This window comes from Tachysurus vachellii, chromosome 2 (genome assembly GCF_030014155.1).
Source record: "Tachysurus vachellii isolate PV-2020 chromosome 2, HZAU_Pvac_v1, whole genome shotgun sequence".
NCBI lineage: Eukaryota > Metazoa > Chordata > Actinopteri > Siluriformes > Bagridae > Tachysurus > Tachysurus vachellii.
The window spans coordinates 6,700,571-6,726,206 of NC_083461.1; the positions used below are offsets into that span (position 1 = coordinate 6,700,571).

At 37.9% G+C, this 25,636-nt stretch overlaps 1 protein-coding gene across 2 annotated transcripts in view; it reads left to right on the plus strand.

Moving 5' to 3' along the window:
- rgs7b (regulator of G protein signaling 7b) overlaps positions 1-25,636 on the plus strand; it is a 96,819-nt gene that overhangs the window by 61,337 nt on the left and 9,846 nt on the right. For both annotated transcript variants that reach the window (XM_060895074.1, XM_060895065.1), the window contains exons 4-11: positions 3,032-3,082; positions 8,594-8,700; positions 9,975-10,026; positions 15,587-15,651; positions 17,221-17,297; positions 20,367-20,448; positions 24,915-24,989; positions 25,194-25,292. In XM_060895074.1, the coding sequence (XP_060751057.1) occupies positions 3,032-3,082; positions 8,594-8,700; positions 9,975-10,026; positions 15,587-15,651; positions 17,221-17,297; positions 20,367-20,448; positions 24,915-24,989; positions 25,194-25,292 (608 nt within the window). The remainder of the gene's footprint in view (positions 1-3,031; positions 3,083-8,593; positions 8,701-9,974; positions 10,027-15,586; positions 15,652-17,220; positions 17,298-20,366; positions 20,449-24,914; positions 24,990-25,193; positions 25,293-25,636) is intronic.

The window sequence follows — 25,636 nt, forward strand, 5'->3', positions numbered from 1 at the left end:
TTGCTTTTTAATATCAGAACACATTTTAGGGTCCACGGCACAGCAGGAATCTTTGCTGTCTCACAGCTCTACAGTCTCTGATCATTCCTGATTTACAAATAATAACTACATGAATTACATCATGTAAAATGTACTTAGAAGCTACAGCAAGTTTTGATCTGAGATATCTATAGATCTGAGATGTGCTGAAAAATTGCCTAGATGTTATATGAACAAAGTCCTAAAGTATGACACACGTGCCTTGTGTTAATAATGTGTATGTTCATTTTTCTAGCTTTTTTCATTAACTTTGTACACGTACCTTTTATACACAAAATAGCCTCATCCTTTGGAGTGCACTCTGCTGGAGGTAGATCTCCATAGACAGCCCATGATTCATGGGACTCTTGACTATAAACTGTTGTAGGAATGACATTAATTACATTTACATTATTTACTGTCCAGTGTCACCCAAATGAGGATGAGGTTCCCTACTGAGTCTGGTTCTTCTCAATGTTTCTTCCTCATATCATCTCAGGGAGATTTTCCTCACCATATTCACCTCAGGTTTGATCATTAGGGAAAATTGTTAGAGAAAAATAATAACTTCATTTTAAACTATAAACTTTACAATTTTGTGTTTCTATACTAAGCTGAGGGGGCACGGTGGCTTAGTGGTTAGCATGTTCGCCTCACACCTCCAGGGTCGGGGTTCCATTCCCGCCTCCACCTCGTGTGTGTGGAGTTTGCATGTTCTCCCCGTGCCTCGGGGGTTTCCTCCGGGTACTCCGGTTTCCTCCCCCGGTCCAAAGACATGCATGGTAGGTTGATTGGCATCTCTGGAAAATTGTCCGTAGTGTGTGATTGTGTGAGTGAATGAGAGTGTGTGTGTGTGCCCTGCGATGGGTTGGCACTCCGTCCAGAGTGTATCCTGCCTTGATGCCCAATGACGCCTGAGATAGGCACAGGCTCCCCGTGACCCGAGGTAGTTCGGATAAGCGGTAGAAAATGAGTGAGTCAGAGTGAGTATACTAAGCTGCTTTGAGACAATGTGAATTGTGAAAAGTGGTATAAAAAAATGAATTGAATTGAAAATACATTTCTGATTATTTTACCCTGGCATTATGTCAGTAAACCTAGTCATTGTTATCGTTTTTAAGACTTAGTGACTTTCAGGCTACAATCTAGCCACAGGGGCTGCAAGTTAGTGATTTCCGTGCCAGTCCCAAACCCGGATAAATAGAGAGGGTTCCGTCAGGAAGGGCATCCAACGTAAAATAGGCCATATTTAAACATGCAGGTTTTCAGTCCTGCTATGCTGTATGGGTTAGAGCCTGTAGCAGTGAGCAAAAAACATGAGGCAGAGATGGGGGAAGCAGAGGTGAGGATGTTGGGGTTCTCTTTAGGAGTGACGAGGATGGACAGGATTAGGAACGAGCACATTAGAGGGACAGATCAGGTTGGCTGTTTTGTGGACAAAGTCAGAGAGGATAGATTGAGATGGTACATGTACAAAGGAGGGAGATGGTTATAATGGTAGAAGGATGTTGGAGATGGAGCTGCCAGATACAGTAAGAGGTCAAGAGGAAGGCCAAAGAGGAGATATATGGATGTGTTAAATGAGGACATGAATGTAATTGGTGCGAGAGTAGAGTATGCTGAGGATAGAGTTAGGGTGAAAGAGATGATTCGCAGTGGTAACCCCTAACGAGAAAAGTCGAAAGTAGAAGAAGAAGTGACTTTCAGGCTGCAGCAAATTGCACAAAATGAAACGATTGCACATTGGCTTCTCCTTGTGGTTTGTAAATTCACACACAAACCAAGCGAGTTGTTCTGTTTTGCTCAGGTGAAAGCTACAATCCTCAATAGATCCTGTTAGGAAATCTGCTTGCACATTTTTTTTCTTGCTGGTATAAATAAAATGTTCTTCACTTTGTCCTTCTTCATACCTTTATATAGTCAGTCTCCAAAGAAGTCACACTTTGTGTTATATTTGCCACAACTTGCAGTGTGTGATGTGTTTGTGTGTCTCTCAGGGACTCATCTACAAGCCTTCACAAAACCTTGTACACACACAAAAAAGGAAAACATTGCATCTAAACATATGCCACTGGAATTGAAGAGTTGGTTTAACCTTCTGTGTGCTATACTTTAGATGCTAATATTGTGCACTTGGTTTTCCCATTGGGAGGAGGGTCATGTTTGTTTGGGTGTTTTTTTAATTATTAATAGCAGAAAGTAACACAATCTCATTCACTCACACACTCACACACTACGGACAATTTTCCAGAGATGCCAATCAACCTACCATGCATGTCTTTGGACCGGGGGAGGAAACCGGAGTACCCGGAGGAAACCCCCGAGGCACGGGGAGAACATGCAAACTCCACACACACAAGGCGGAGGCGGGAATCGAACCCCCAACCCTGGAGGTGTGAGGCAAACGTGCTAACCACTAAGCCACCGTGCCCCCAACTCAGAATATATATAAAAATATTAATAATTATTTAATAATAAAATGCGACCAACGCTTTGCTGTATTTTGTTGCCTTGTACTTGTACATGTGTAATGACAATAAAATTGAATCTATTCTAATCTAATCTAATATAAATAAATAAAGTGCTGCGTTATAAGAAGAAAAGAATTCCTGAATAATTGGAAAGTTAATACATACGCTTGTGTTCTCCAAGGAACATGGATCATCTGCCTTCTGCCAGCGCAGCTGTCGCTCTAAATAACAGGCACTGATAGCCACAATATTTTTCTGTTTCTTATAGCATATTGACCATGTGATAGTGTGAGATGTACGAGCCATAGAGATGGGGGATGTGGTAGCTCAGTGGCTAAGGTGGTGGATTACAGCTTAGAAGGTTGTGAGTTCAATCCCCCTCTAACAAACTGCCTTTCCTGGGCCCCTGAGAAATGCCCTCAACTCTCAATTGCTCAGTTGTATAAAATGAGTTAAAAACCTATGTTGCTGTGGATCCTGGTGTCTGCCAAACACCGTAAATGTAACACGGCTGGTTTCATTTCTTCCCTCGTCTTTTTCAGGTTCAGACATTGTGCAGTGGATGATCAAAAACCTAGACATTGAAGATCAAGGTAAAGTGAGCAGTACTGAACCTGTTTCATGTGAGCTTGCTGATCCTGTTTCCCTGAATCACAGTGTATGCTCTGAGGAGAGAGAAAACACTCGAACCTCACAGCCCTGACCTTGAAGCATGTCCACAGATGGGCTCAGGAGACTGTCGTTTTCTCTTTCTCTCTGATTCTTCTTCTTATTTCAGCCTCGTATACAGTGTGTTATTGTTTTTGTCTCTAAAAACCAGTACAAAGGTTTTATTTAATATCTGTTTTATAGATGGTGCAAACTTCATGGGTAATTTTGGTGTAGCTGATTTGTATGAATGGGATTTTATCTATTTATTTATATTGGACTGAGAGGATAATTACTGTGCTGCAATTATTTTAGTAATATTTATAAGAAACCTGCACAGACAAATAAGATAAATCAGACAAAATCTACAATGCTTTATTTTGAACCTTTATAACCAAGGTCCTGCTATTTACTTAATAAAGCTCTAATTAAACACTTAAAAACTAAAAATTTTATTCACTCTGTATTATTCTTTATTCGTCGTGATTTGTTTTGTTGCCTTATTAGATATCTGTTAGGTAAAACTCGCTGATCATTGCATTATTAGTTATTATTAAATAACGCACAATAAACACTTCATAAAACCTTATTCTTCAATATATTGAGTGAAAACTAATAACTCAACTGCTCATGTTGGACCTTTAGGCTCTAGACAGCATCGAGTGACTGAAATTTCTTACCTTAAAAGCTAGTAAATGCAAAAAAATAAATAAATGAATGTCATAAATGTAAGTATTTGCTCCATATTTACTAAATAGGGAATAAAAAGTAAAATAGTTTCAGTAACCTGTACTCACCTGACATAGTATTGAGACTAACAATCTCTGAAAATGAAAACATCTTATAAGATTTCAGTAAATTTAAGTATTTATTATAAAACGCTTAAATGTTAATAAAGGTGTTAATAAAGTGAGTTATTGCAACTTGAACAGAAATTAGTGAACAATTTCACATAACAGATCATGTTACGAAGAACATAAATACCGTACATAATAAATATTTTCAACAAGTGTCCAATTTATGCTTAATTAAAACACGTGACCATAAATAACCCCTTATCACCTAGGGTTAGGGTTAGGGTTAGGGTTATCACCTATATGTTGCAAGATTAATAAATGAAAACCCTATGAACGCACTAGCTACCTGTTGCCAGATATCCACTACATCCCTGTTTATTTAATTAATTCTCATTAATTCACATCTTATACTAAAGCGTTAACAGGTATAATAAACGAAGCTTGAAAAATATGTTAAAGATTTGTTTAGTGATTACGGAATTAAGAATGAATAAATGAATAGTTTCATCTGTTGAAAGTAATCACATAACACTAATATTGTGTAATACAGTGTGTATAAATAGCACACACTTCCACACTATGTACATGTCCTCTCTTTCTGCTATCAAATCTAACCCTTATAGCGTTTTTGGTAATAAAATTGAGATGGATATGAGAAGCAGTGATAACAGCTGTGATGGTTTTGCACCATCTCGCTTTCTTTTTCGTTCTCAATGTTTTATTTTTTTGTTTTGTTTTTGCTTTCTTCTCTCTCTGACATTCCATCTGTCAGTCTCCATCTGACTGTCTCTGTTTCCCCTCTGGCGTTCTCACAGGAAAACAGCTGGAAATGAAAGAAACCGTGTGTGTGTGTGTGTGTGTGTGTGTGTTTGTGTTTGTGTTTGTGTTTGTGTTTGTGTCCATGAGTGGGAGAATGAACCTACTGTATGTAGGCAAATGATTAAAGAGGAAAGCGATGAGGATGACAAGGAGAGCAGACGTTTCATGGGAAGTGAATAAGGATTTCTAACAAGCGAGCACAATTTCATTGCATCTCATGTAGATGATGTTGTCATCAAAGCCAAGCGTGTTAACACATAAAGCCTCACGCGTACACAACGCTCATGACTTTTCATATGTGTAAAACCTATAAGGTGTTTTAGATTTCAGCTTATTGTTAAAGCTAATATATTGCAGTCAACCCATGTTTCTTTAAGGCTTGTACAAAGCTCTCTGTCCTGAAGACTTCTCCTTAAACTTAACTTTATGTCAGTCTGTTACAAAACACTAGTACTGGTGACTCCTTCCAAATGCCTCACTGAAAACTTAATCATATCAACAATTAAACATATCTTTTTAATCCCTTTTTATAGTAATATTATAATAACTTACAAATTATTACTGTAAAACAACCCTGTATTCGAATGAGTTCACTAATATAGACCTTTCAGCTGTCAATCAACAACTTCTGACCAATCAGAATAGAGTAATTAACAGCGCTGTACAATACGTAATCTACCTTCCTCCATCCTATGTGGACATCTAAGCAGCTTTAGGATTCTCTTGTTATTTTAAATGTTCTATTTTCTCTGTTCTTTAATAGCTGGACACGTAATTGTACATATCATGAAGAAAATTTCTAGAACCATAACATAGGATGTACTGCTACAAATAAAAAGACTACATGTTGCATCTGGGAAGGAAAAGAAAATAAACTAATAATCTGTGTGTGTGTGTGTGTGTATGTGTGTGCGTGTGTGTGCGCGCGTGTGTGTGTGTGTATCTATGATGGATTGTAGCAGTTCAATCCACACTGCTGTCCTCTTTATATTCCCCCAACACATATTGTGCTTTCTTTAATATCTGAGAAGTTGTGATTGTATTTTATTATGTCTATATATCATTATTATTTCTTGTCTTTTTAATTCATTTTGATCTGAAATTGTGCTGCAGATCACAATGAATCATACTGAGCAGTGCTGTGTGTAAGAGTTATAATGAAAAGTCCATTTTCCATAACACCCGGAATTGTAGATGCCGTAAGAAATTGTACAGAGAGAATTGTGAGGAAAATCTGTCCAATTTACAATGTTTGCTTTAATGAATATGCAGCATGGAGCATCTCTACCCAAAAATGCTAAATAGAGGACGGAGTAAATGCGAGTAGATTACGGTACCACCCGCTGTCTGATTTACTGCAGCCGCTAATTCAAACAATTATTCTTTGTAAATCAGCCACAACACGCCCACAAAACTGCACATAATTTATCTGATTGCACACAGAAATTAGCCAATTTATTTGATCAGAGCCAGAGTCGGTTAGTCTGGAAGCTATATTGCCAAGTCATATTCACAAATACTCATGATCATCAGTCCATACACGAGTCTCCTACCTCAACATATGAGTAGATTAGAGGACTCTGGATCGACTCAATTTTATTCCATTTCAAGTACTTTTATTAAGGAAATAAACTGACATCTAAACTCTTACTCACTCACTCATCTTCTACCGCTTATCCGAACTACCTCGGGTCACGGGGAGCCTGTGCCTATCTCAGGCGTCATCGGGTATCAAGGCAGGATACCCCCTGGACGGAGTGCCAACCCATCGCAGGGCACACACACACACTCTCATTCACTCACACACTCACACACTACGGACAATTTTCCAGAGATGCCAATCAACCTACCATGCATGTCTTTGGACCGGGGGAGGAAACCGGAGTACCCGGAGGAAACCCCCGAGGCACGGGGAGAACATGCAAACTCCACACACACAAGGCGGAGGCGGGAATCGAACCCCCAACCCTGGAGGTGTGAGGCGAACGTGCTGAACACTAAGCCACCGTGCCCCCCTGACATCTAAACTATTATCTACATATTATTATTGATTAGCCTTGGGAGACAGTGGGGGAAGTCGTGGCCTAAAGGTTAGAGAGTTTGACTCCTAACCCTAAGGTTGTGGGTTCGAGTCTCGGGTCGGCAATATCACGACTGAGGTGCCCTTGAGCAAGGCACCGAACCCACCCAACCGCTCCCCAGGTGCCGCAGCATAAATGGCTGCCCACTGCTCTGGGTGTGTGTTCTCAGTGTGTGTGTTCACTGCTGTGTGTGTGCACTTGGATGGGTTAAATGCTAACCCTAAACCTAACCCTAGCACTACATGTGTACATTCGGTATCTGATCGAACATGTAAGCATTTATAGTAGAAATAAATTGAAAGCAAAGCACGTTCAAGGCAAGTTGATGGCACTAACTAAATATGTCCATTAAAAGCGTTAGCTAACAGTAGCTATCAAGGGTGAGCTAGTATACAGTAGCTGGTTTGAAGTTATATTGACGCGACTGAGTTTTGTTAAAGCAATATAAATATAAACGATGCATATTAGCTAATAAGCAATCTAAGCATGTTAAATTCTTAGTTAGCAAGATAAATTCACCACAACTGTTGACCTGGAAAGTTATCTGATTTTGATATTATGCATTAAATACAAATGTGATTCCTACACATTTCAGCTCACCTAAAAATAACTAGGGCTTCTTGCAAACAGGAGGCATGACTGACAGCTCAGGAGTAGTCTGTAGTCTCTCAGTAAAGGCACGATATAAATGTAATCCGCAGCAGCTCAAATTTTTCGAACACTCGTATGTGTGCATTTCTTTTCCCTTAGCACTTGAATCTACAAAGTAACAGGATATAATGAAAAACGAGTGCACATCAGAGTAAAGCAGAGAGGAAGGAACATGGTCTTAGAGCGAACGATCACTTCTGAAGTGCTTTTCAAGATCACAGATTTTCATCAGCCAGCTGTTCAGTTTTTGATTCCAGATGTTGAGGTGTATCTGGTGGGTTGAATCATTTTTGGAGGATGACGAGTACATGAGCGTGCGGGGTTTATTAATGAGGTGTGCTGAATTTAGCTGGCTTTAGGATGGAAGGCTGTGTGAAGGCTGTGTGTTTTGTTTGTTTATAGTGCTGTCTCAGGGTGAGAGGTGTGATACGGGATGTGTCATGAGCAGCCAGTTTCCGTGGTTACGATGAGAACGTTCTCAGCAATATCCTGAACAGGGACAGCACTGTCAGAGTCATCACTGTGTCTTCTGTGAGAAATTTTGACTTGTGTTGCATATCATATCAGTCTACATCCTGGATTGTGTCTCTTTTCGGGATAATTGGGGTGATTTTTGTCATAAATCCTCACATGACCTAGAAGATGTTCTTCATGCCTTTATTTTATGCAAAGATAAAGAATGACGTTGTCTAGTCTAAGTTTTACCTTTGCTTCATTGCTTTCAGTTAGTTTCAGGACGTTGTAGAAGTTTGTTTGTGGTCCATCTCACTCTTACAGAACAGGAACACTTCGTGTACGTACTGCTTGAAGCTCCTGTTCAGTTCCTGCTGATTGCTGTCCAGTGTTTTATATAAATGTTCTGTCAGCAGTGATGTGAGTTCTCTGTGTCTGATTTGAAATAAAAGTTCAAAAAGTATTTCTATCCTTTATTTTTTAAAACTGTGTGTATAGTGTGTATTTGTACAGTATAATTTGTGTGTATATGTACACTGTGCAACAGAAAGTGGAAAGCAGCATGTGTTGTGAGGATGATCAAGAGAAGTGTTTAAAATCTGCTTTATATGGTAAAGTGTGTGTGTGTGTGTGTGTGTGTGTTTGTGTGTTTTAGTTGAGGCTCTTCACCTGGGAACTCTGATGTCTGCCCATGGCTATTTCTTTCCCATCTCAGACCACGTGCTCACACTGAAGGATGATGGGACATTTTATAGATTTCAGGTAAAAAAAAAAAAAAAACAGTTAATATTAATTAAAAAGATCATTTTTATTGTTTTTAATATAGAAAATCTGAATTTTTGTGTCATTTTCAGTTCACTTTTTACTCATACCTTACACACAAAGGCTCTAATAAAAGACCAAACTCATTTTAATTTTTATTAAAAAGTAAATTATTTATAGATTTTTAGTTATTTTTTGGAAAGCTGCTTGTGTGACAATTAAATTGAAGTGATTTAACGGTACAATGTTCAGTGCAGTCTCACAGTTTCACAATTTTTATTTAAAGCATTAAAGAACAAAATTAGCAAAAAAAAAATATTTTTCTTGTTTTTTGTTCTAAGACCAGGTATTTATGTCTATACATAAATTACGATTCAATAACGTTAGAATTTGTTTACTGTAATTGTATAATAAGTCATATAAGATGTCTTAGTCTATATTCAAGTTTTCAACTGTTTTTACTTTCTTTTATTTTACAGTGTTTCAAACACTACAACAAAACATTATAAATTCATTTTGGCTAAAGTTTTATGGTATCAGTGTGACATCATATTCACACCATTACACTACTACTGCTTATAAAATCTTCCATTTGAGAAAATAAAACCACAGAAATACCATATGTAGTTTCGGACAATTTCTTTACAAAACACTTTGATTGCTTTGGCTATTTAATCTCCTATACAGACTGTTGTTTACATAAATCTATAGATTTAATATCTGCCACTTTATGTTACAAGGCTAATTTGTTGGTGTAATATTTTGTTTTCCCCTCATGCCCCTAAGCCTGAATGTTTCATACAGTAATCATCACAGTGGTCTCCAGCATATGCTGTGTAGTGACACTTGGCTCAGTCACGCACTCGTGTGTGTTAACACTGGGTGTTTTTCTCTGAGTAACTCCACTTTAACGCTATACGTCACATGCTCGTCTCATTCTCAGCTGTGTGTTAACGCCGGTGTTGGTGTGCGAGGGAGACGGCTTGCTTTAATCAGCAGGTTTTGTCCTTTCACCCAGATTTGTTGGTAACACCTGAACTGTTATATTACAGCTAAGATCATAAGCTTCTTTAATAAAATGTTGGTTTCATTTCACTTATGAGGCGACCAGATGATCTTCATGACTCGAGTCACTTATCTTTACTTTATTTAAGTTGTCTGATAAAAACTAATGACAGAAAATTAAAAATACAAAAATATATAGTATTTAATATATATATATATATATATACACATATATATATGTGTGTGTGTGTGTGTGTGTTTTATTCTAGACTCCCTACTTTTGGCCTTCAAACTGCTGGGAACCAGAGAACACTGATTATGGTGAGAAACACAACCCCCCCAACACCACCACTACCACTACCACACACACACACACACACACACATTTAACCAGCACTACATTTTCACACTGATTCAATTTGGTAGAGACAAACTACCACTCTCACTTAACAGCCCTGTGTTTTAGCTCTAAGTGCATTCTGCTGCATTTAATTTTTCTCTCTCTGTTCTTTAGGAAGCCATTTTAAACTGATCATGTATAGATATTGTGGATAGCATTACAGACAGATAAAACATGCATTAAAATAATAAGTAAGTTTGGATGACTTTCACCAGGTGTGAGGCATGAAAAGCTACAAATGAATTTCTATCAAAACCAGTATTAATAAAACCTAGTTATCTCATGAACCTGAAACATCACACAGCAAATCGGAATCGCTGTCTGAGCAATTGTTATAAAAACCGAATCAACACCTTCTGACCAATCACAATAGAAAATTCAACAATGCTATGGTATAAAGCAACTGAATTCATAGCAACAACAAAACAGCATGTCTCAGGCTACATAAATCTGAATTTTGTTGATCACACACAGCCTAGAATTCTACATGTTCCACAATTTGCTTGCATACTGGAAGAAAAATATAAAAAAAATATATAATGTAAAGGATATAAAAGGAAAATGTCAGTACCAATTTATAAGTACACAATAAATATTTATAAATGTGAAATAATATGGGTCTATTAACAGGAAAGGTAAAGGGTGTGGGTGTTGTGCAAACAAATACAGGTCCTACTCTAGTCCTGGGGGTTGTACTGGTTGAGAGCCTGAATGGCCTGTGGGAACAGGTTCCTTCTCGTTTTCGCCGTGTTGTCCTTGAAGAACCTAAAGTTCTTCTGTGACTACAATAGATAAAAGAGTCTATCATTCAGATGGCTGGGGTCCTTCATTATTTTTCTGGCCTTGATCCAGCACTGCTTGCTGTAGATTGACTATGATATTCTCATATTTTTACACCACCCTATACAGATCCTGATCCTGTTTGGTGCTGTTCCAAAACATGGAACCTAAAGCTGTAATGCTTCCTGTCAGATGGTGTAGGAGTGAAAGCTCTGTAGAACCTCAGATGGCAGTTTAAAGTCCCTTAAGCATCTACAGTGGTAAAGACACTGACAGGCCTTCCTTACCAGAGTGTTAATCTGACAGAACCGTGATAGGTCCTGCTTGATGTGAACAATAAGGTACCAGAAACTGTCCTATCTCCACAGGGGTCCATATGAATTTATGTGGCTATCAGTTCACTATCAGTTCCCTTAGTCTTGCTGACATTGTGGAGGTTTTCTTCCTGACATCGGTTTTCCAGGTTTTTAAACTTATACTGTAGCTGGTCGAGTTGAAAGTGGCTACATAGTCATAAGTGTACAATGAGTACAAGAGGGGGCTCAGAACACAACCCTGGTAGAACTCTAGTGCTGAGGGTGATGGAGGGTGAGAGATGTTTGCCCATCCATACTGCTTAAGATCTGCCTGTCAGGAAGTTGGAGATCCATTGTCACTGGAATGGGCAGTCCCAGGATCTCCAACTTGGTGATGAGTTTAAAGGAGGTGATGAGTTTCATTAATAAAATTTATTTTAAACTTTAAATGTATGTATTCATTTATTTATTTTTATTCTTATTTTTTCTTATTCGTATTTTTATTTTTTCTTCTGTTTCTATACTTCTGTAAAGCTGCTTTGAGACAATGGGAATTGTTTAAAGCGCTATACAAATAAATTGAATTGAATTAAATTGAATTGAAAACAGCATTTTAACCTCATTTCCCTTCCTGGTGATGACTCAAGTGTGCGCACCAGATGAACAATAATGTCATCTGTAGTGCGAATGGGATGGTATGTGAATTGTAATGGTCAGAGTGTCAGGTAATGAAGAGGTGATGAAGTCTCTAAAAAGCATTTTAAAGCATTTTATCATGACTGAGGTCAGAACCTTGTGATAGCCTCTGAGGCAGGAGGGCTGGGACAGGATCAATAATGGACTGTGTGACTACCTCCATAACCCTTCATTGCCCCTTAAATGCTGCTCAATTACACCAGGGATTGTGTTGTTAAAATGGTAAAACTGAATGCTCTCTGGTGATATTTGTTCTCTTCAAACACACCTTGTAGTCTGTAAGTGTAATCCTTGTCTGACACTTTGGCGTCTCAGAGTAAAATCAATGTGTCTGTGTGTGTGAGAGAGATGTAGCATGGGCTGCTCATTGCATATGGACATATTTAAGTTTGCTTACATCTCTGCTTCTTCTTCTGTATAGATTTTAAGCCATTGTAACTAGACAGCATTACAGAAATCAAGATGTCGGTTTAGATCCCGAATGCCCAAGCCAAATACAACAACAGCAATGAACTTCTTCTTGAGGCAACGTAAGTGAAGAATCCTTGAGAGGAATCAAACGCAGAAGGGAGCCTATCTGATGTCACAAATATATATCATCAATTTTCTAAAGCTTTTAATATCATGTTAGCAGATCAGAATAAGCCCTGGGATGAGCACAAGACAGGCTTTATGATTACAGCAGCAGCTCTTAGGAAGTTACAATATCCAGGTGAGAGTGTTTTTGGGGAAAGTGTATACTCTATAGGATGTCCTTATGAGATATTAGCAGAAAATGAGTGAGAAATTTCAATCTTATTGGCTCTCATTATTTGTGATGACAGCCTGGAGAGATATGGGATTGCTGTGTACCACTTAGAACACACACACACACACACAAGGGACAATTTTCCAGAGATGCCAATCAACCTACCATGAATGTCTTTGGACCGGGGGAGGAAACCGGAGTACCCGGCGGAAACCCCCGAGGCACGGGGAGAACATGCAAACTCCACACACACAAGATGGAGGCGGGAATCGAACCCCGACCCTGGAGGTGTGAGGCGAACGTGCTAACCACTAAGCCACCGTGACCCCCTGGACTAGAATTAATTCAGAAATTATGCTGACGCTCATATTCATAAGTTGCATAGAATCTCCTGGTAGCACAACTCCACTCGACTACATACTGTTGTACAGTTATAATCAGACTCTCTGGTGTCCCCCAGATAATGACGGCTTCCCTTTTGAGTCTGGTTCCTCTAAAGTTTTCTCCCTCATATCATCTCAGGGAGCTTTTCCTTGCCAAAGTCACTTCTGTCTTGTCCATTAGAGATAAATATAGATGTAAATGAAAGTTTTATTATTTATATTTTGAACTTTTGAATTCCTATAAAGCTGCTTTAAGACGATGTTAAATGTGCTATACAAGTAAAACTGAAATGAATTAAAAAAACAAATGACACAGTGAGCTTTTTCAAATTATAGGACTGAACAATACATTTCACAGCATCCTGTCTTTAAAGGTTATTAAAGAATTTTGCTTGACATAGTTAAATAAGATGCTTTCAAGTTTGTCTTTAAGTCTGTAGTTGGACTGTTTCAATGTCAGTCTATGTGTGTTTTCCTCTGAAAGTATGTTGAGAAACATAGAGGTCTGGTTTGTATGATGAATGATGGCTTACTGACAAATGACTCACAAAATAACTGAATGCTTAATGTGGCAGTGAGTTTGGTGTTGGTGTTAACGCTGAGCTAGAGGCTACACCATTCTGTGTTTTGAGTGCATGGACATGTCAGCGACTTTTATTTCAGTCATCATGCTCATCTTCATCAAACCACTTTTGCTTCACCAGCTGGTAAAATATTTCATTCTGACAGCTTGATTGCTTAAGAACGTTTGTTATGTAAGGAAGAAAAGACAGATAAATCAAAGTTACTGTTACCACCTAAAACAGCATGTAACAAAATGTTTTCTTTCTCACACAATTCTTCTACCAACAATATTGTGTCAGGAATGAATGATGTGTTATGCTTTTCAACCACTTCCTGTTATCAATTCATTATAGCAGCTACTGTATAAAGACTTGTTCCTTCACCAGCCTCATTTAATCCTCTCTCCTACTCGCCATTTTCAAACACCTACACCGACTCCTTCCCTAAATGTTAAATAAACGTCCCCTGACAGAAAAGCTCACTATATCAATGATAATTATTACATTTTTTTTTAAATAGTTAACTATCATGCTTACATTTTGTCTACTATACAAATCCCTGTGAATGAATTATTACAATAGAACAATTCTTGTAGAACATGTGGACATCGGAGACACCCGGCACATGTGGTAGGCCATCCAGGCGATCACAAACTACAGTAAAACTTCACCTGCCCGTGACAGTGATTGCGACCCTACCAGATGTGCTGAACGATTTCTACCCTTGGTTCGAAACGAATGATCAGGTACTCTGTCTAATCTGTCTAGTAGAGTGGTTAGACAGAGTACCTGACTAGAGTAAACCCAGAGAATTCTGCTGGACCAGACAACGATCCTGGTAGAGTGCTCAGGGAATCTTCAGCTAGCGGATATCTTCAGCATTTCCCAGAGTAGCATCGTTGTTCCCACATGCCTCAAGACAACCACAATCGTCCCCATACCTTAAGAAGTCTACAGTGTCCTGTCTCAATTACTGCCGTCCCAACGCAAACACTCATTATTTGTGATGACATCCTGGAGATACATGGGATTGCTGTGTACCACTTAGAGCATGGAGATGGCATTAGTCTGCAGTCACCACAATCAGTCTCCATCACTGGACTAGAATTAATTCAGAAATTATGCTAACGCTCCTATTCATAAGTAGTGTAGAAGCTCCCTGGTTCTGCACCGTCTCAGATTGCACGACCCTGCAACGGATAGTGAGGACAGCTGGGAAGATCATCAGAGTCTCTCTTTCCAGACATTCTCATCACACACTGTCATAACGTACACTGTATCTGCAAAAGAACCCCTTACACATACTCTTCAGCCTCCTGCCTCTTGATAAAGGTACCATAGCAATTGGGCCCTCACAACCAGACTGTTCAACAGTTTCTTCCCTCAAGCCAACAGACTTCTCAACAAACAGAACTGAACTATACCAAACACACACTCACACCCAACTCTGTGAACTACACTGGACTGTACAAATCAATCACTCACCACATTGCTGTTTTGCACACCACATTTTAATACCTCATCAAACTGCTGCTACTACTTACGTTTGTAGATGTTTAAAATTGCTCTAGTTGCACTTTATGTGACTAGGACTCAAGTATGTTGTTTTAAGTAGCACAATAGGCTTTGAGACATGTGTACTGTGACAGCTATATATGGTTGAAATAACGATAAACGCTTCTTAACTTAATTCTCTCTCTCTCTCTCTCTCTCTCTCTCTCTCTCTCTCTCTCTCTCACTAACACATGCTGCTATTAAACAAACCGTGTCAATTAAATGTCCTTCAATCTGTATTCATTCAGTATTGGTAGCGATTAAATTTCTATTTAATGAATTAACGAAGAGCTCTCCCTTATGGCTCTATATGTATAATAATTAATTACAAAAGTAAAATTATTAATATAAGTGTTAATTATGTGTTCTTCGTTAAGCTCGCTCTCTTTCTCTCTCTCTCTCTCTCTCTCTCTCTCTCTCTCTCTCTCTCTCTCTCTCTCTCTCTCTCTCTCTCTCTCTAGCCGTTTACCTCTGTAAGCGGACCATGCAGAATAAAGCCCGGCTGGAACTTGCTGACTATGAAGCTGTAAGCATCTCTCTTTTTCCTTCACGTTTCTCTTCCACACCTCCTCATCAGCACTTTATTGTGCATTTCGTGAGCCTCTGTTCACAAACATTCAATTCCACAGCCAAAGGTTTTCTAGTCGCTTCTTCTTCTTCTCCTTCTTTTGTTAAAGAACAAATAAAGAGATGTGCTATAGAGTGCAGTTTGATTGTAGTCTTAAATGTATTTTTTTTCTGCTGAAATTTGTGAAAATAATACAGGACAAATTTTATATTATAAGTGCAGTACATCATAGTGCAGTAGATTATTTGTCAAAAAAACTTCTCGATGAACAAATATAAAATAATCCAAAAATCTAGCTTGATGGAATACATAGAGCAGTCTATATGATGTGAAAGACATTGCTGCATGGGTACAAAAACGTTATCTGGTTTGTTTGACCAAGATACTCTCTGAGGAATTGAATCATGACTGATTCACTCCTCTCTCCTTTAACAGATCAACATTCAAACCAGTAAATGATCAGTTCGTACATTAAATGTTATACGTTGAACTGTTTTTTGTTTGTTTGTTTTTAACCATTTTAAAGTTTAAATATTATTTGCAATTGCATGCATGCTCCACCGTGAATCACTGAATCATTTCGTTCATAATTGATTCAGTCATGCTCACTACACTGTGAGTTAAATGAATCAGGTTCATTTGATCAGCTGGAGATTTCTAGCATACATTATAATATTTAGCAATACAAAATACAGACAGTTATTAATAACTGTATACTACTCAACTTTGTCTGCCTTTAGAAAATGAAATGTTCAAGCTACTAATTGGGCAAAATGGTGCAAACAGGTGCATGATTCTGAACTAATCATTTGACTAAATGAACTAAAGCTAACAAACATGCATTTCCTAGTGCCGAGACATCCATTAGAGAGATTTTTCTTTCTGTATCCAGATGGTTTAGAATCAAACAAAGCTTATACATTACATTACTTAGCATCCAGTTAAACATTAACTCACACTTCAGGGATTCATTTAAATTTTAATCTTATTTAGATTTAAATGTTTCCAGTCTTCTTGCTATCATACAAAATTCATCTGGTAAATTAATACTAAGTCAAGTTTATTATTGTAGTTTATCAGGGATGGATTTGTTTCTATGGGGAAACATCTGGAAAGTAAAATCTATAACAAAGGTCCAGCTCAATATTGGCATATCTATGATCAGTAAATCAAAAGCAGTCAAATCTAACAGAGAACTGAGCAAATTCTAAGGCCCATGGCTCATAACTGGAGACATAAATGCATGACAGATTTATTTTTTAAAAACAAAAGAAAGCACAGAGGGTTTAAATGGGCAAAATAATATGGGGTCCATTAGACAATTATTAGAAAATAGGGATTTCAATCTAATAAAAGCAGATGGAAGTGTTGTCCTTAGAGCTAAAATGCAAAACACTGGTGAATGTCATTGCTCAGACAAAAAAAATCACTTAGAAAATAATAAATCACAGGCATGTGGATCAAAAGATAGAAAATGATCAAGTCTCATGTATGGAAGTACATGCGTGCTTGTTTGTGTGCTTTCAGGAAAGTTTAGCGCGGCTACAGAGGGCTTTCGCACGGAAATGGGAGTTTATATTTATGCAAGCAGAAGCACAAGCTAAGTGAGTATGGAAAGGAGACAAACTGCATTAAGACACTGAAATAGTCTGTGTTGTAAACCACATGGTCCCACATTAACTGATTATATATGCATATCTATAGTGTCATGTAAAAGTTTGTAAACTCTTTCAAAATGTCTACATTTCTGCATTAATGTGACTTAAAACACCATCAGATTTTCACACAAGTCCTAAAATCCAGACAAAGTGAATCCAGTCAAACAAATCAGACAAATATTTCATAAATGGTAATGTTTTTTATTCAGGAAAATATTCCAATATTAGATATCTGTGAGTGGCAAAAGTATGTTAGCCTCTAGGATTAGTATTTAATTTCAAGTTCAAGTTAGAGTTTATCTGTTTTCAATCAATGAGAAGACAATCAGGTGTCTGTGAGTGCCCTGTTTTATTTAAAGAACAGAGATATATCAAAGTTCACAACGTGTGTTTGTGGAAGTGGATCATGGAAAAAACAAGTGAGATTTCCGAGAACTTAAGAAAAAGAGTTATTGTTACTCGTCAGGCTGGAAAAGGTTACAAAATCATCTCAAAGTGTTTGGACTCCAAAACTCTATAATCTCTCTATACCCTATAATCAGACAGATTGTGTACAAATGGAGAACATTTAAGACCATTGGTACTGTACACTCCCCAGAAGTGATCAACCTACAAAGATCACTCCAAAGCAAGACATGTAATAGTCTGTTAGGTCAGAAAGGAAGGCAGGGTAGGTTCTAAGCAACTAAAGGCCCCTTTTACTTTTGCTTATGTTACTGTTCATGAGTCTGGCAGAGCTGCAAATGTCTGGGACAGAAGACAACGGAGATTACGTAAAAATAACAGAGTTTATTGATAAACTGAGGTGAATGAAGTGAGCGAGGGTGCAACAGTGCAGGTGAAGCTCCAACACACACACACGGGAACACTGGAAGCCGACCCACGAAGATTAGATCCTTGGGTGGACGATGAACTTGGGGAACTACTGATAAAGAGAGATAAAGAGTCAGGTTAGTAGACACAGCGTGCATCAGCAGCTAGCGCGTACGAGACCGGACAATGTGTGTGTGTGTGTGTGTGTGTGTGTGTGTGTGAGTGTCTTTTATGCAGTGCGGTAATGTTAGGTGCCAGGTGACGCTGATTAAAACTCAGGTGATTAGGATCTGGTTTGCTGTGTGAGGGGAGAACCTGGCGATACCGCGACAGCAAGGAGAAAGCCACTACTTTCCAAAAAGATAAATGCTGCCCATGATGTTTGATAAAGATCATGTGGACAAGCCATAGGACTATTGGAAAAATAATTTGTGGATGTATGAGACCAGAATAAAACGTTTTGGTTTAAATGAGAAAATTTTAATTTTTGGAAAATACTGAATTCAAGCATAAGAACCTTAAACCTTCTGTGAAACATGGTGGTGGTAGTATCATGCTTTGGGCCTGAATTGCTGCATCTGGGCCAGAACAGCTTGCCATCATTGATGGAACAATGAATTCAGAATTATACCAGTGAATTCTAAAGTGGTAAGACATCTGTCCATGAACTGAATCTCAAGTGAAAATAGGTCATACGCCAAGACAACGAGCACAAGCACCCAAGTCTGTCTACTAAAGAATGATTAAAGAGGAATAAAGATAATGTTTTAAAAAAAAGTCCTGACTTTTAATCCAAAAGAAATGTTGTGGAAGGACCTGAAGCAAGCAGTTCATGTGAGGACACCCACTAAAATCTCAGTGTTGAAGTTGTTCTGTATTGAAGAATGGGATAGAATTCTTCCAAGTCTTCCCAGGATTGATCAGAATTTTTTGCTCAGGTTTTTGATCAGTTATTGCTGCACAAAACAGATAATGAAAACAAAGTTTCACATACTTTTTCAAGTCAAAGATATGTTATACTGGATCAGATCATTTATCTAAGTAATTAAATGAAGACGTATAATATTTTTTGTTTACTTATAGGACTTGTGTGAAAATCTGTGGATGTTTTGGGTCATATTTATTCAGAAATATAGACATTTCTAAAGGCTTCACAAACGTCTATCTGAAACTGTGTATATAAACATTTAGTTTTGTATTGCATCAATTATGATAATTTCACTAACAACTAACAGATTAACAACTATTTTTCTGTAAATATCCGCTTCCAACCACTTCCGGTTCTTCACTAGCTGATGTGGTTTAGGACACAATGTTGATTTATCTGTTAACATGAGCTAAACATTGATGTCTAGCTGATCTGTGGTACGTGTTTTATGGACAAGGAAGTTCTGATAAATACATTATATCTCATTGCATTAGTATTACAAACTTTCTTTTTTACATGTCTGTTTATTAGAAGAAAGTCAGTTATGCACTGACCAATAAGAAACAAATTATTGAAATTTTTTTTAGTTATTTTTTAGCAAAAAATGACATGAACTATGATGTTTGCTGTTATTTTCTTTGTAGTTTATATAATGTGTAGCTTAAGCTAATTGTATTAATTATAATTGCAGGAAAAATCAAATAACAATCTAAAGAATATTGTGGTGTAGGGATTCTTTACTTTAATGTCTCTTTATTATGTTAAATAAGGATAAGGATCTTTATACTGTTAAATAATAAAGCTATTGGATGTTGCAGCATAATGGTTAAGGTGATGGATCACTGATTGGAAGGTTGTTAGTTGGAATCCCAGGTCCACCAATAAATGTTAAAACTCACAGTAATTACTAAATTACTGCTTAATTTGTAATATACCGCTGCTAAAAAAGCCACTCATCTGCTTTTATAGTTTTACAGTTTCATAAAATCTAGTATTGGCTAAATCCTCCCTATAGAGAAGTGCTTCTTTTTTTTTCTTTTTCTTCTTCGTCTTCTTGTTCTTCTTCTGCTAAGTTCAAGCCATTTAGGATGTACAGTATGCAACATGGAGGATCCAATTTTTTGCGAGATATGCACTAGAAATACCAGTAAGCAAGTTTAATCTTATTCATGACGGATATTCTGTATGCCAGCACTCAAATAAACCGAATAATTTCTGTACTAATTTAGACACTTATAAGCATCTGTGTTACTTTTTCCTGTCTTTGATTTCAGAGTGGATAAGAAACGGGACAAAATCGAGCGGAAGATTCTAGACAGTCAAGAGCGAGCTTTCTGGGATGTGCACAGACCCGTGGTGAGGCAGGGTATTATTTTCTCTAAGCAGTGCTACTCATCTGATTAGCCTTTTTAATATCTGTCACACTCACCAACAACTTCATCCCACTCGATTTTACTCATCGCTGCCTGGGAGTTTACTATGTAGGCAGATGTTTATTCTGTGTGCCACCAGCAAGCCTTGAGCTGTGCCTACACAGGTACTTGAGTATGCAGTACCTGGTTGATGTGACAACAAATCCTAAAATTAAACAGATGATGATTTATGTCGTGGTAACTAATTATTAACAGACTTTACTCATACATTATGTATGAGTAAAAATTATTTTTTGGGAAAAAAAATTCTTTTAGTGTGCCTGCAATCCCAACTTTTCCATTTTAAGCAGGTTACACTGCCCCTACATGTTACGTGTTACACCATACACGCCCCTACATGTTACATCACTGCCCCTACATGTTACATCACTGCCCCTACATGTTACGTGTTACATCACTGCCCCTACATGTTACGTGTTACATCACTGCCCCTACATGTTACATCACTGCCCCTACATGTTACGTGTTACATCACTGCCCCTACATGTTACGTGTTACACCATTGCCCCTACATGTTACGTGTTACATCACTGCCCCTACATGTTACGTGTTACATCACTGCCCCTACATGTTACGTGTTACATCACTGCCCCTACATGTTACGTGTTACATCACTGCCCCTACATGTTACGTGTTACACCATTGCCCCTACATGTTACGTGTTACATCACTGCCCCTACATGTTACGTGTTACATCACTGCCCCTACATGTTACGTGTTACATCACTGCCCCTACATGTTACGTGTTACACCATTGCCCCTACATGTTACGTGTTACATCACTGCCCCTACATGTTACGTGTTACACCATTGCCCCTACATGTTACGTGTTACATCACTGCCCCTACATGTTACGTGTTACACCATTGCCCCTACATGTTACGTGTTACATCACTGCCCCTACATGTTACGTGTTACATCACTGCCCCTACATGTTACGTGTTACATCACTGCCCCTACATGTTACGTGTTACACCATTGCCCCTACATGTTACGTGTTACATCACTGCCCCTACATGTTACGTGTTACATCACTGCCCCTACATGTTACGTGTTACATCACTGCCCCTACATGTTACGTGTTACACCATTGCCCCTACATGTTACGTGTTACATCACTGCCCCTACATGTTACGTGTTACATCACTGCCCCTACATGTTACGTGTTACATCACTGCCCCTACGTTACTTGTTACACCACTGGGTCTGCATATTACATGTTACATCACTGCCCCTACATGTTACCAGTTGAGTTAAAATAGATTAAGACACCGATAATGCAGTGGAATTAATTTTTAATAATAATTCAGTATTAAGGTGGGAACCTGCATCTAATGTGGCAGTCAATTTGTAAAAAAAAATCTGTCCAGCACTAAAATAAAAAAATAGCACTAAGGCATATGGGAGACTTCTGAAGAAGCAGGAAATGAGAGCACATTAATGTGAGCCTCTTTTTAATGAATGAAAGAACCAATGCAAATTAGTGTAATTAAGAGTGACACTTTTTTTAATGAATAGAAGGGTCTATGTAAATGAGATCCAATTAGACTGGGACTTTTAGGAGAGGGAATATAATGAATATGAATTAATCTAATTAAAGGTCTACTGTAGATTCCGTTTTTGATTGATTTTCACAGCACTGTCAGTCATTAATGGTTATATAATCTGATCTATTCTCTTCACTGCCTGTGACTTTCTAGTACTCTTTTTGTATTCCATTTTTTTCTTAATTTTTTAGTTCACATATTATTATAACACCGATGCAATCATACACGAAGGTTTCATTGGCGTACCTTCACCATACCTTAGCATGCTCCCATGTCGCATTATGCATGGAATATTAGTGAAACACAGATACATTACATCTGTCTATCTATCAGTCTATCAGTCGGTCTATATATCTACCTATCTGTCTGTCTGTCTGTCTCTCTGGCAATTTCATCGTCCTTATAGTGATATAACAACCACATGAACATAACACATCCCTCCACCCCACACGCACGTGCACATACACACACAAACATACACATACAAACACACAGACACAAAATCCCCTCATCCAGCTTTGTGTCTCAAGCTTTCTTACTTCTGTATTAGCACTCTATAGTTAACAGACCACACACACACACACACTGCACCAGAACTTTGTAGTGTCCGTGTTCGACCATGATTTCTAATTAAATTATGTTGATGTTCCTCTTCCGAACACTTTATTTCAACTCTGCACCATGACAAACTTCACCATACCATCATCACATCATGTTTGATGGCATGAGCTGTCCAGTGATATGAGTGCAGTGTTCAGCACTAAGTATCATGAGACTTGTCATAATGTTCCTTCCCAGGACAGCTTGTGTCAAGTGTGCTCTAGATAACAGTTGTTCATAATTATTACAGTACATGACAGCCATCATAACACTTGAGAACATATATTGTACCAAAGCACTGTTAAATTCTCTAATCTGATGTTGAATTGCTCTAATCAATAAATAAAAAAATAAAATAAAAAAATTCTCCAGAATCAGAAAATATTCTGCCAGTGAAAAGTCTGCATTATTTATTTATTTATTTATTTATTTATTTATTTATTTATTTATTTATTTATTATTTGTATTAACTTTAAAATAGATAATAAAAGTTTTTTTTTTTTGTAGCTGCCATAATAAGTAATAAAATAAGTAAACTTGAAATAAGTAATAAAAGGAAGTATTTTCTCACAGACATTCCAAATCATAAACTGTAACTATAAATGAATAAAGGATAAAACAAACATTTATGTATAAATCAAACAGAAATTGCAGGCTGTGGTATTGCTTTGATACAAAAGCAATAAACCACGTCAGACTGTGCTGTAGTAGGATAATAATAACAATAATAAGAAGAAGAAGAAGAAAAAGAAGAAGAAGAAGAAGAAGAAGAAGAAGAAGAAGAAGAAGAAGAAGAAGAATCCACTTCAGTTCGGTTCAGTTTTAATTTTTAGAGCAATTTTAACATCAGACATTGTCACAAAGATTCATTGTCAAAACTGATTCACATAGAATGACAGAAAGTATACACTATCATTTAAATGGATCTATAACGATGTGGTGCTGGTGAGGAAAAACTCCCTGACATGACATGAGCAAGAAACATGTATCCACATCAAGCTTGAGTCATTGTGGTTAACTTTCCTATAACAGCATGTCCAGGTCATGTTTTATACAAGGATCAAGCAAATAATGGTGTTCTAGTCAGTATTTATCTTAAAAGTCACTAGAATCTGTTTTTAATAATAATATAATTTAAGTATAATGTCATATACTCATTTTAGAGGGTTCTTCGAATTGTCCCTTTAAGAGAACCAATTAAAAAGTAGAAGACCTTTGTGAAGCTAAGATCTCTTAACTATTGAAGGAACCTTTGAGGAAAGGTGGCAGTCACTGATAATGTTAAGATGACGCTGGCAGGATGCAGAATATTCTGTGGCATGTTAAAGTCCTGTGAAATGGGGTTTAAGTAAATTGTCATCATTTCCATTTACAGCCTTCATGTATGTGTATGTTTGTGTATAAGAGAAGAACACTGTTGAGATCCGGTAGTGATCTGGCAAACGTTCTGTGTTTCTGTCTAATGAATATGTGACTGTGATCATGTGACCGGGATTATTAGTCTGTGTGTGGCTTAGGGAACAGACTGACTCTCAGCCTCACACTGAGTTTGTGTCGGTGGGTGTGTGCGTGTGAAATGGACAGAGTGATGTAATAAGATAACATGAGAGAGAAGTGTGTGTGTGTGTGTGTGTGTGTGTGTGTGTGTGTGTGCGTGAGTGTGTATGGCAGTAGCAGATTTGGTAATTCCTTTAGAGATCAACTTCATGAACTTCAACAAAATCAGACCTGATTTCTGACAATAGTATTGATCTGCTACTCGTACTGTATATATTCATCCCGGGAGGCGGGGCTTAATTCATACCTAATTTGTTAAAAACATTTTTTTTGCTAATCTATCTGACAGTCTTCAGTGCCACAATAGTAAAAGTGTGGGTTTCTGATGAAACAAGGTTTCTGATATATTTGTCTTATTTATATTGTATTAAAATAAAACAATTTCTGGCTTATACAAGCAATGTGATATGATTTATAGCCTTTAATTTCATTAACGCATGACGTGTAAATTACATTGTCGTCATAGTCATTTATTACTGTATCATTTAAAACACTATTTTCATCTGACTGAAATATGAGTGATTAGTCTGACTGAACCCTGGAGATTGTTTCATCACAAATCCAAGCACACATCAGGGGGACGGGTTCGTTGTTTTCTGTGAACCCGAATCTGTTCAAGTGCGAGTGTTCTGTTTGTTTGACTCAGACTAATGATTCATCGTGTTTTCTCTGTGACTGATCACAGCCTGGCTGTGTGAATACGACAGAAGCCGACATCAAGAAATCCTCCAGGATGAAACAGCCTCACAAAACACGCAAGGTAAATCTGAGAATCAGGTGTCTGTGCTATTTCACACCCAGTGGAAGAAGGACAGTTAAAAATAAACAATGGATTATTAATAGAGACATTAATAAAAGCTTTAAAAGGTTTTGTTGGTGTTTTAAATTGATTGAAAGTTTTAGTCAATGCTTTATTTTTCACTGTTGGTGAATGTATGGCTTATTTGTGTTTCTTGGTGTGTAGTCAGTGTACGGTTTACAGAATGACGTCCGCAGTCACAGTCCCACACACACCAGCACACCTGAGCTTAAAGAGCCCACTGAAGAGGAGCTACAAGAACAGGTACAAATACACGAACACACACACACACACACACACACACACACACACAATATCACACCTGAGCTTAAAGAGCCCACTGAAGAGGAGCTACAAGAACAGGTACAAATACACGAACACACACACACACACACACACACGCACACACAATATCATACCTGAGCTTAAAGAGTCCACTGAGGAGGAGCTACAAGAACAGGTACAAATACATGTGCACACACACACACACACACACACACAATATCACACCTGAGCTTAAAGAGCCCACTGATGAAGAGATACAGAAACAGGTACATACACACACACACACACACACACACACACACACAATATCACACCTGAGCTTA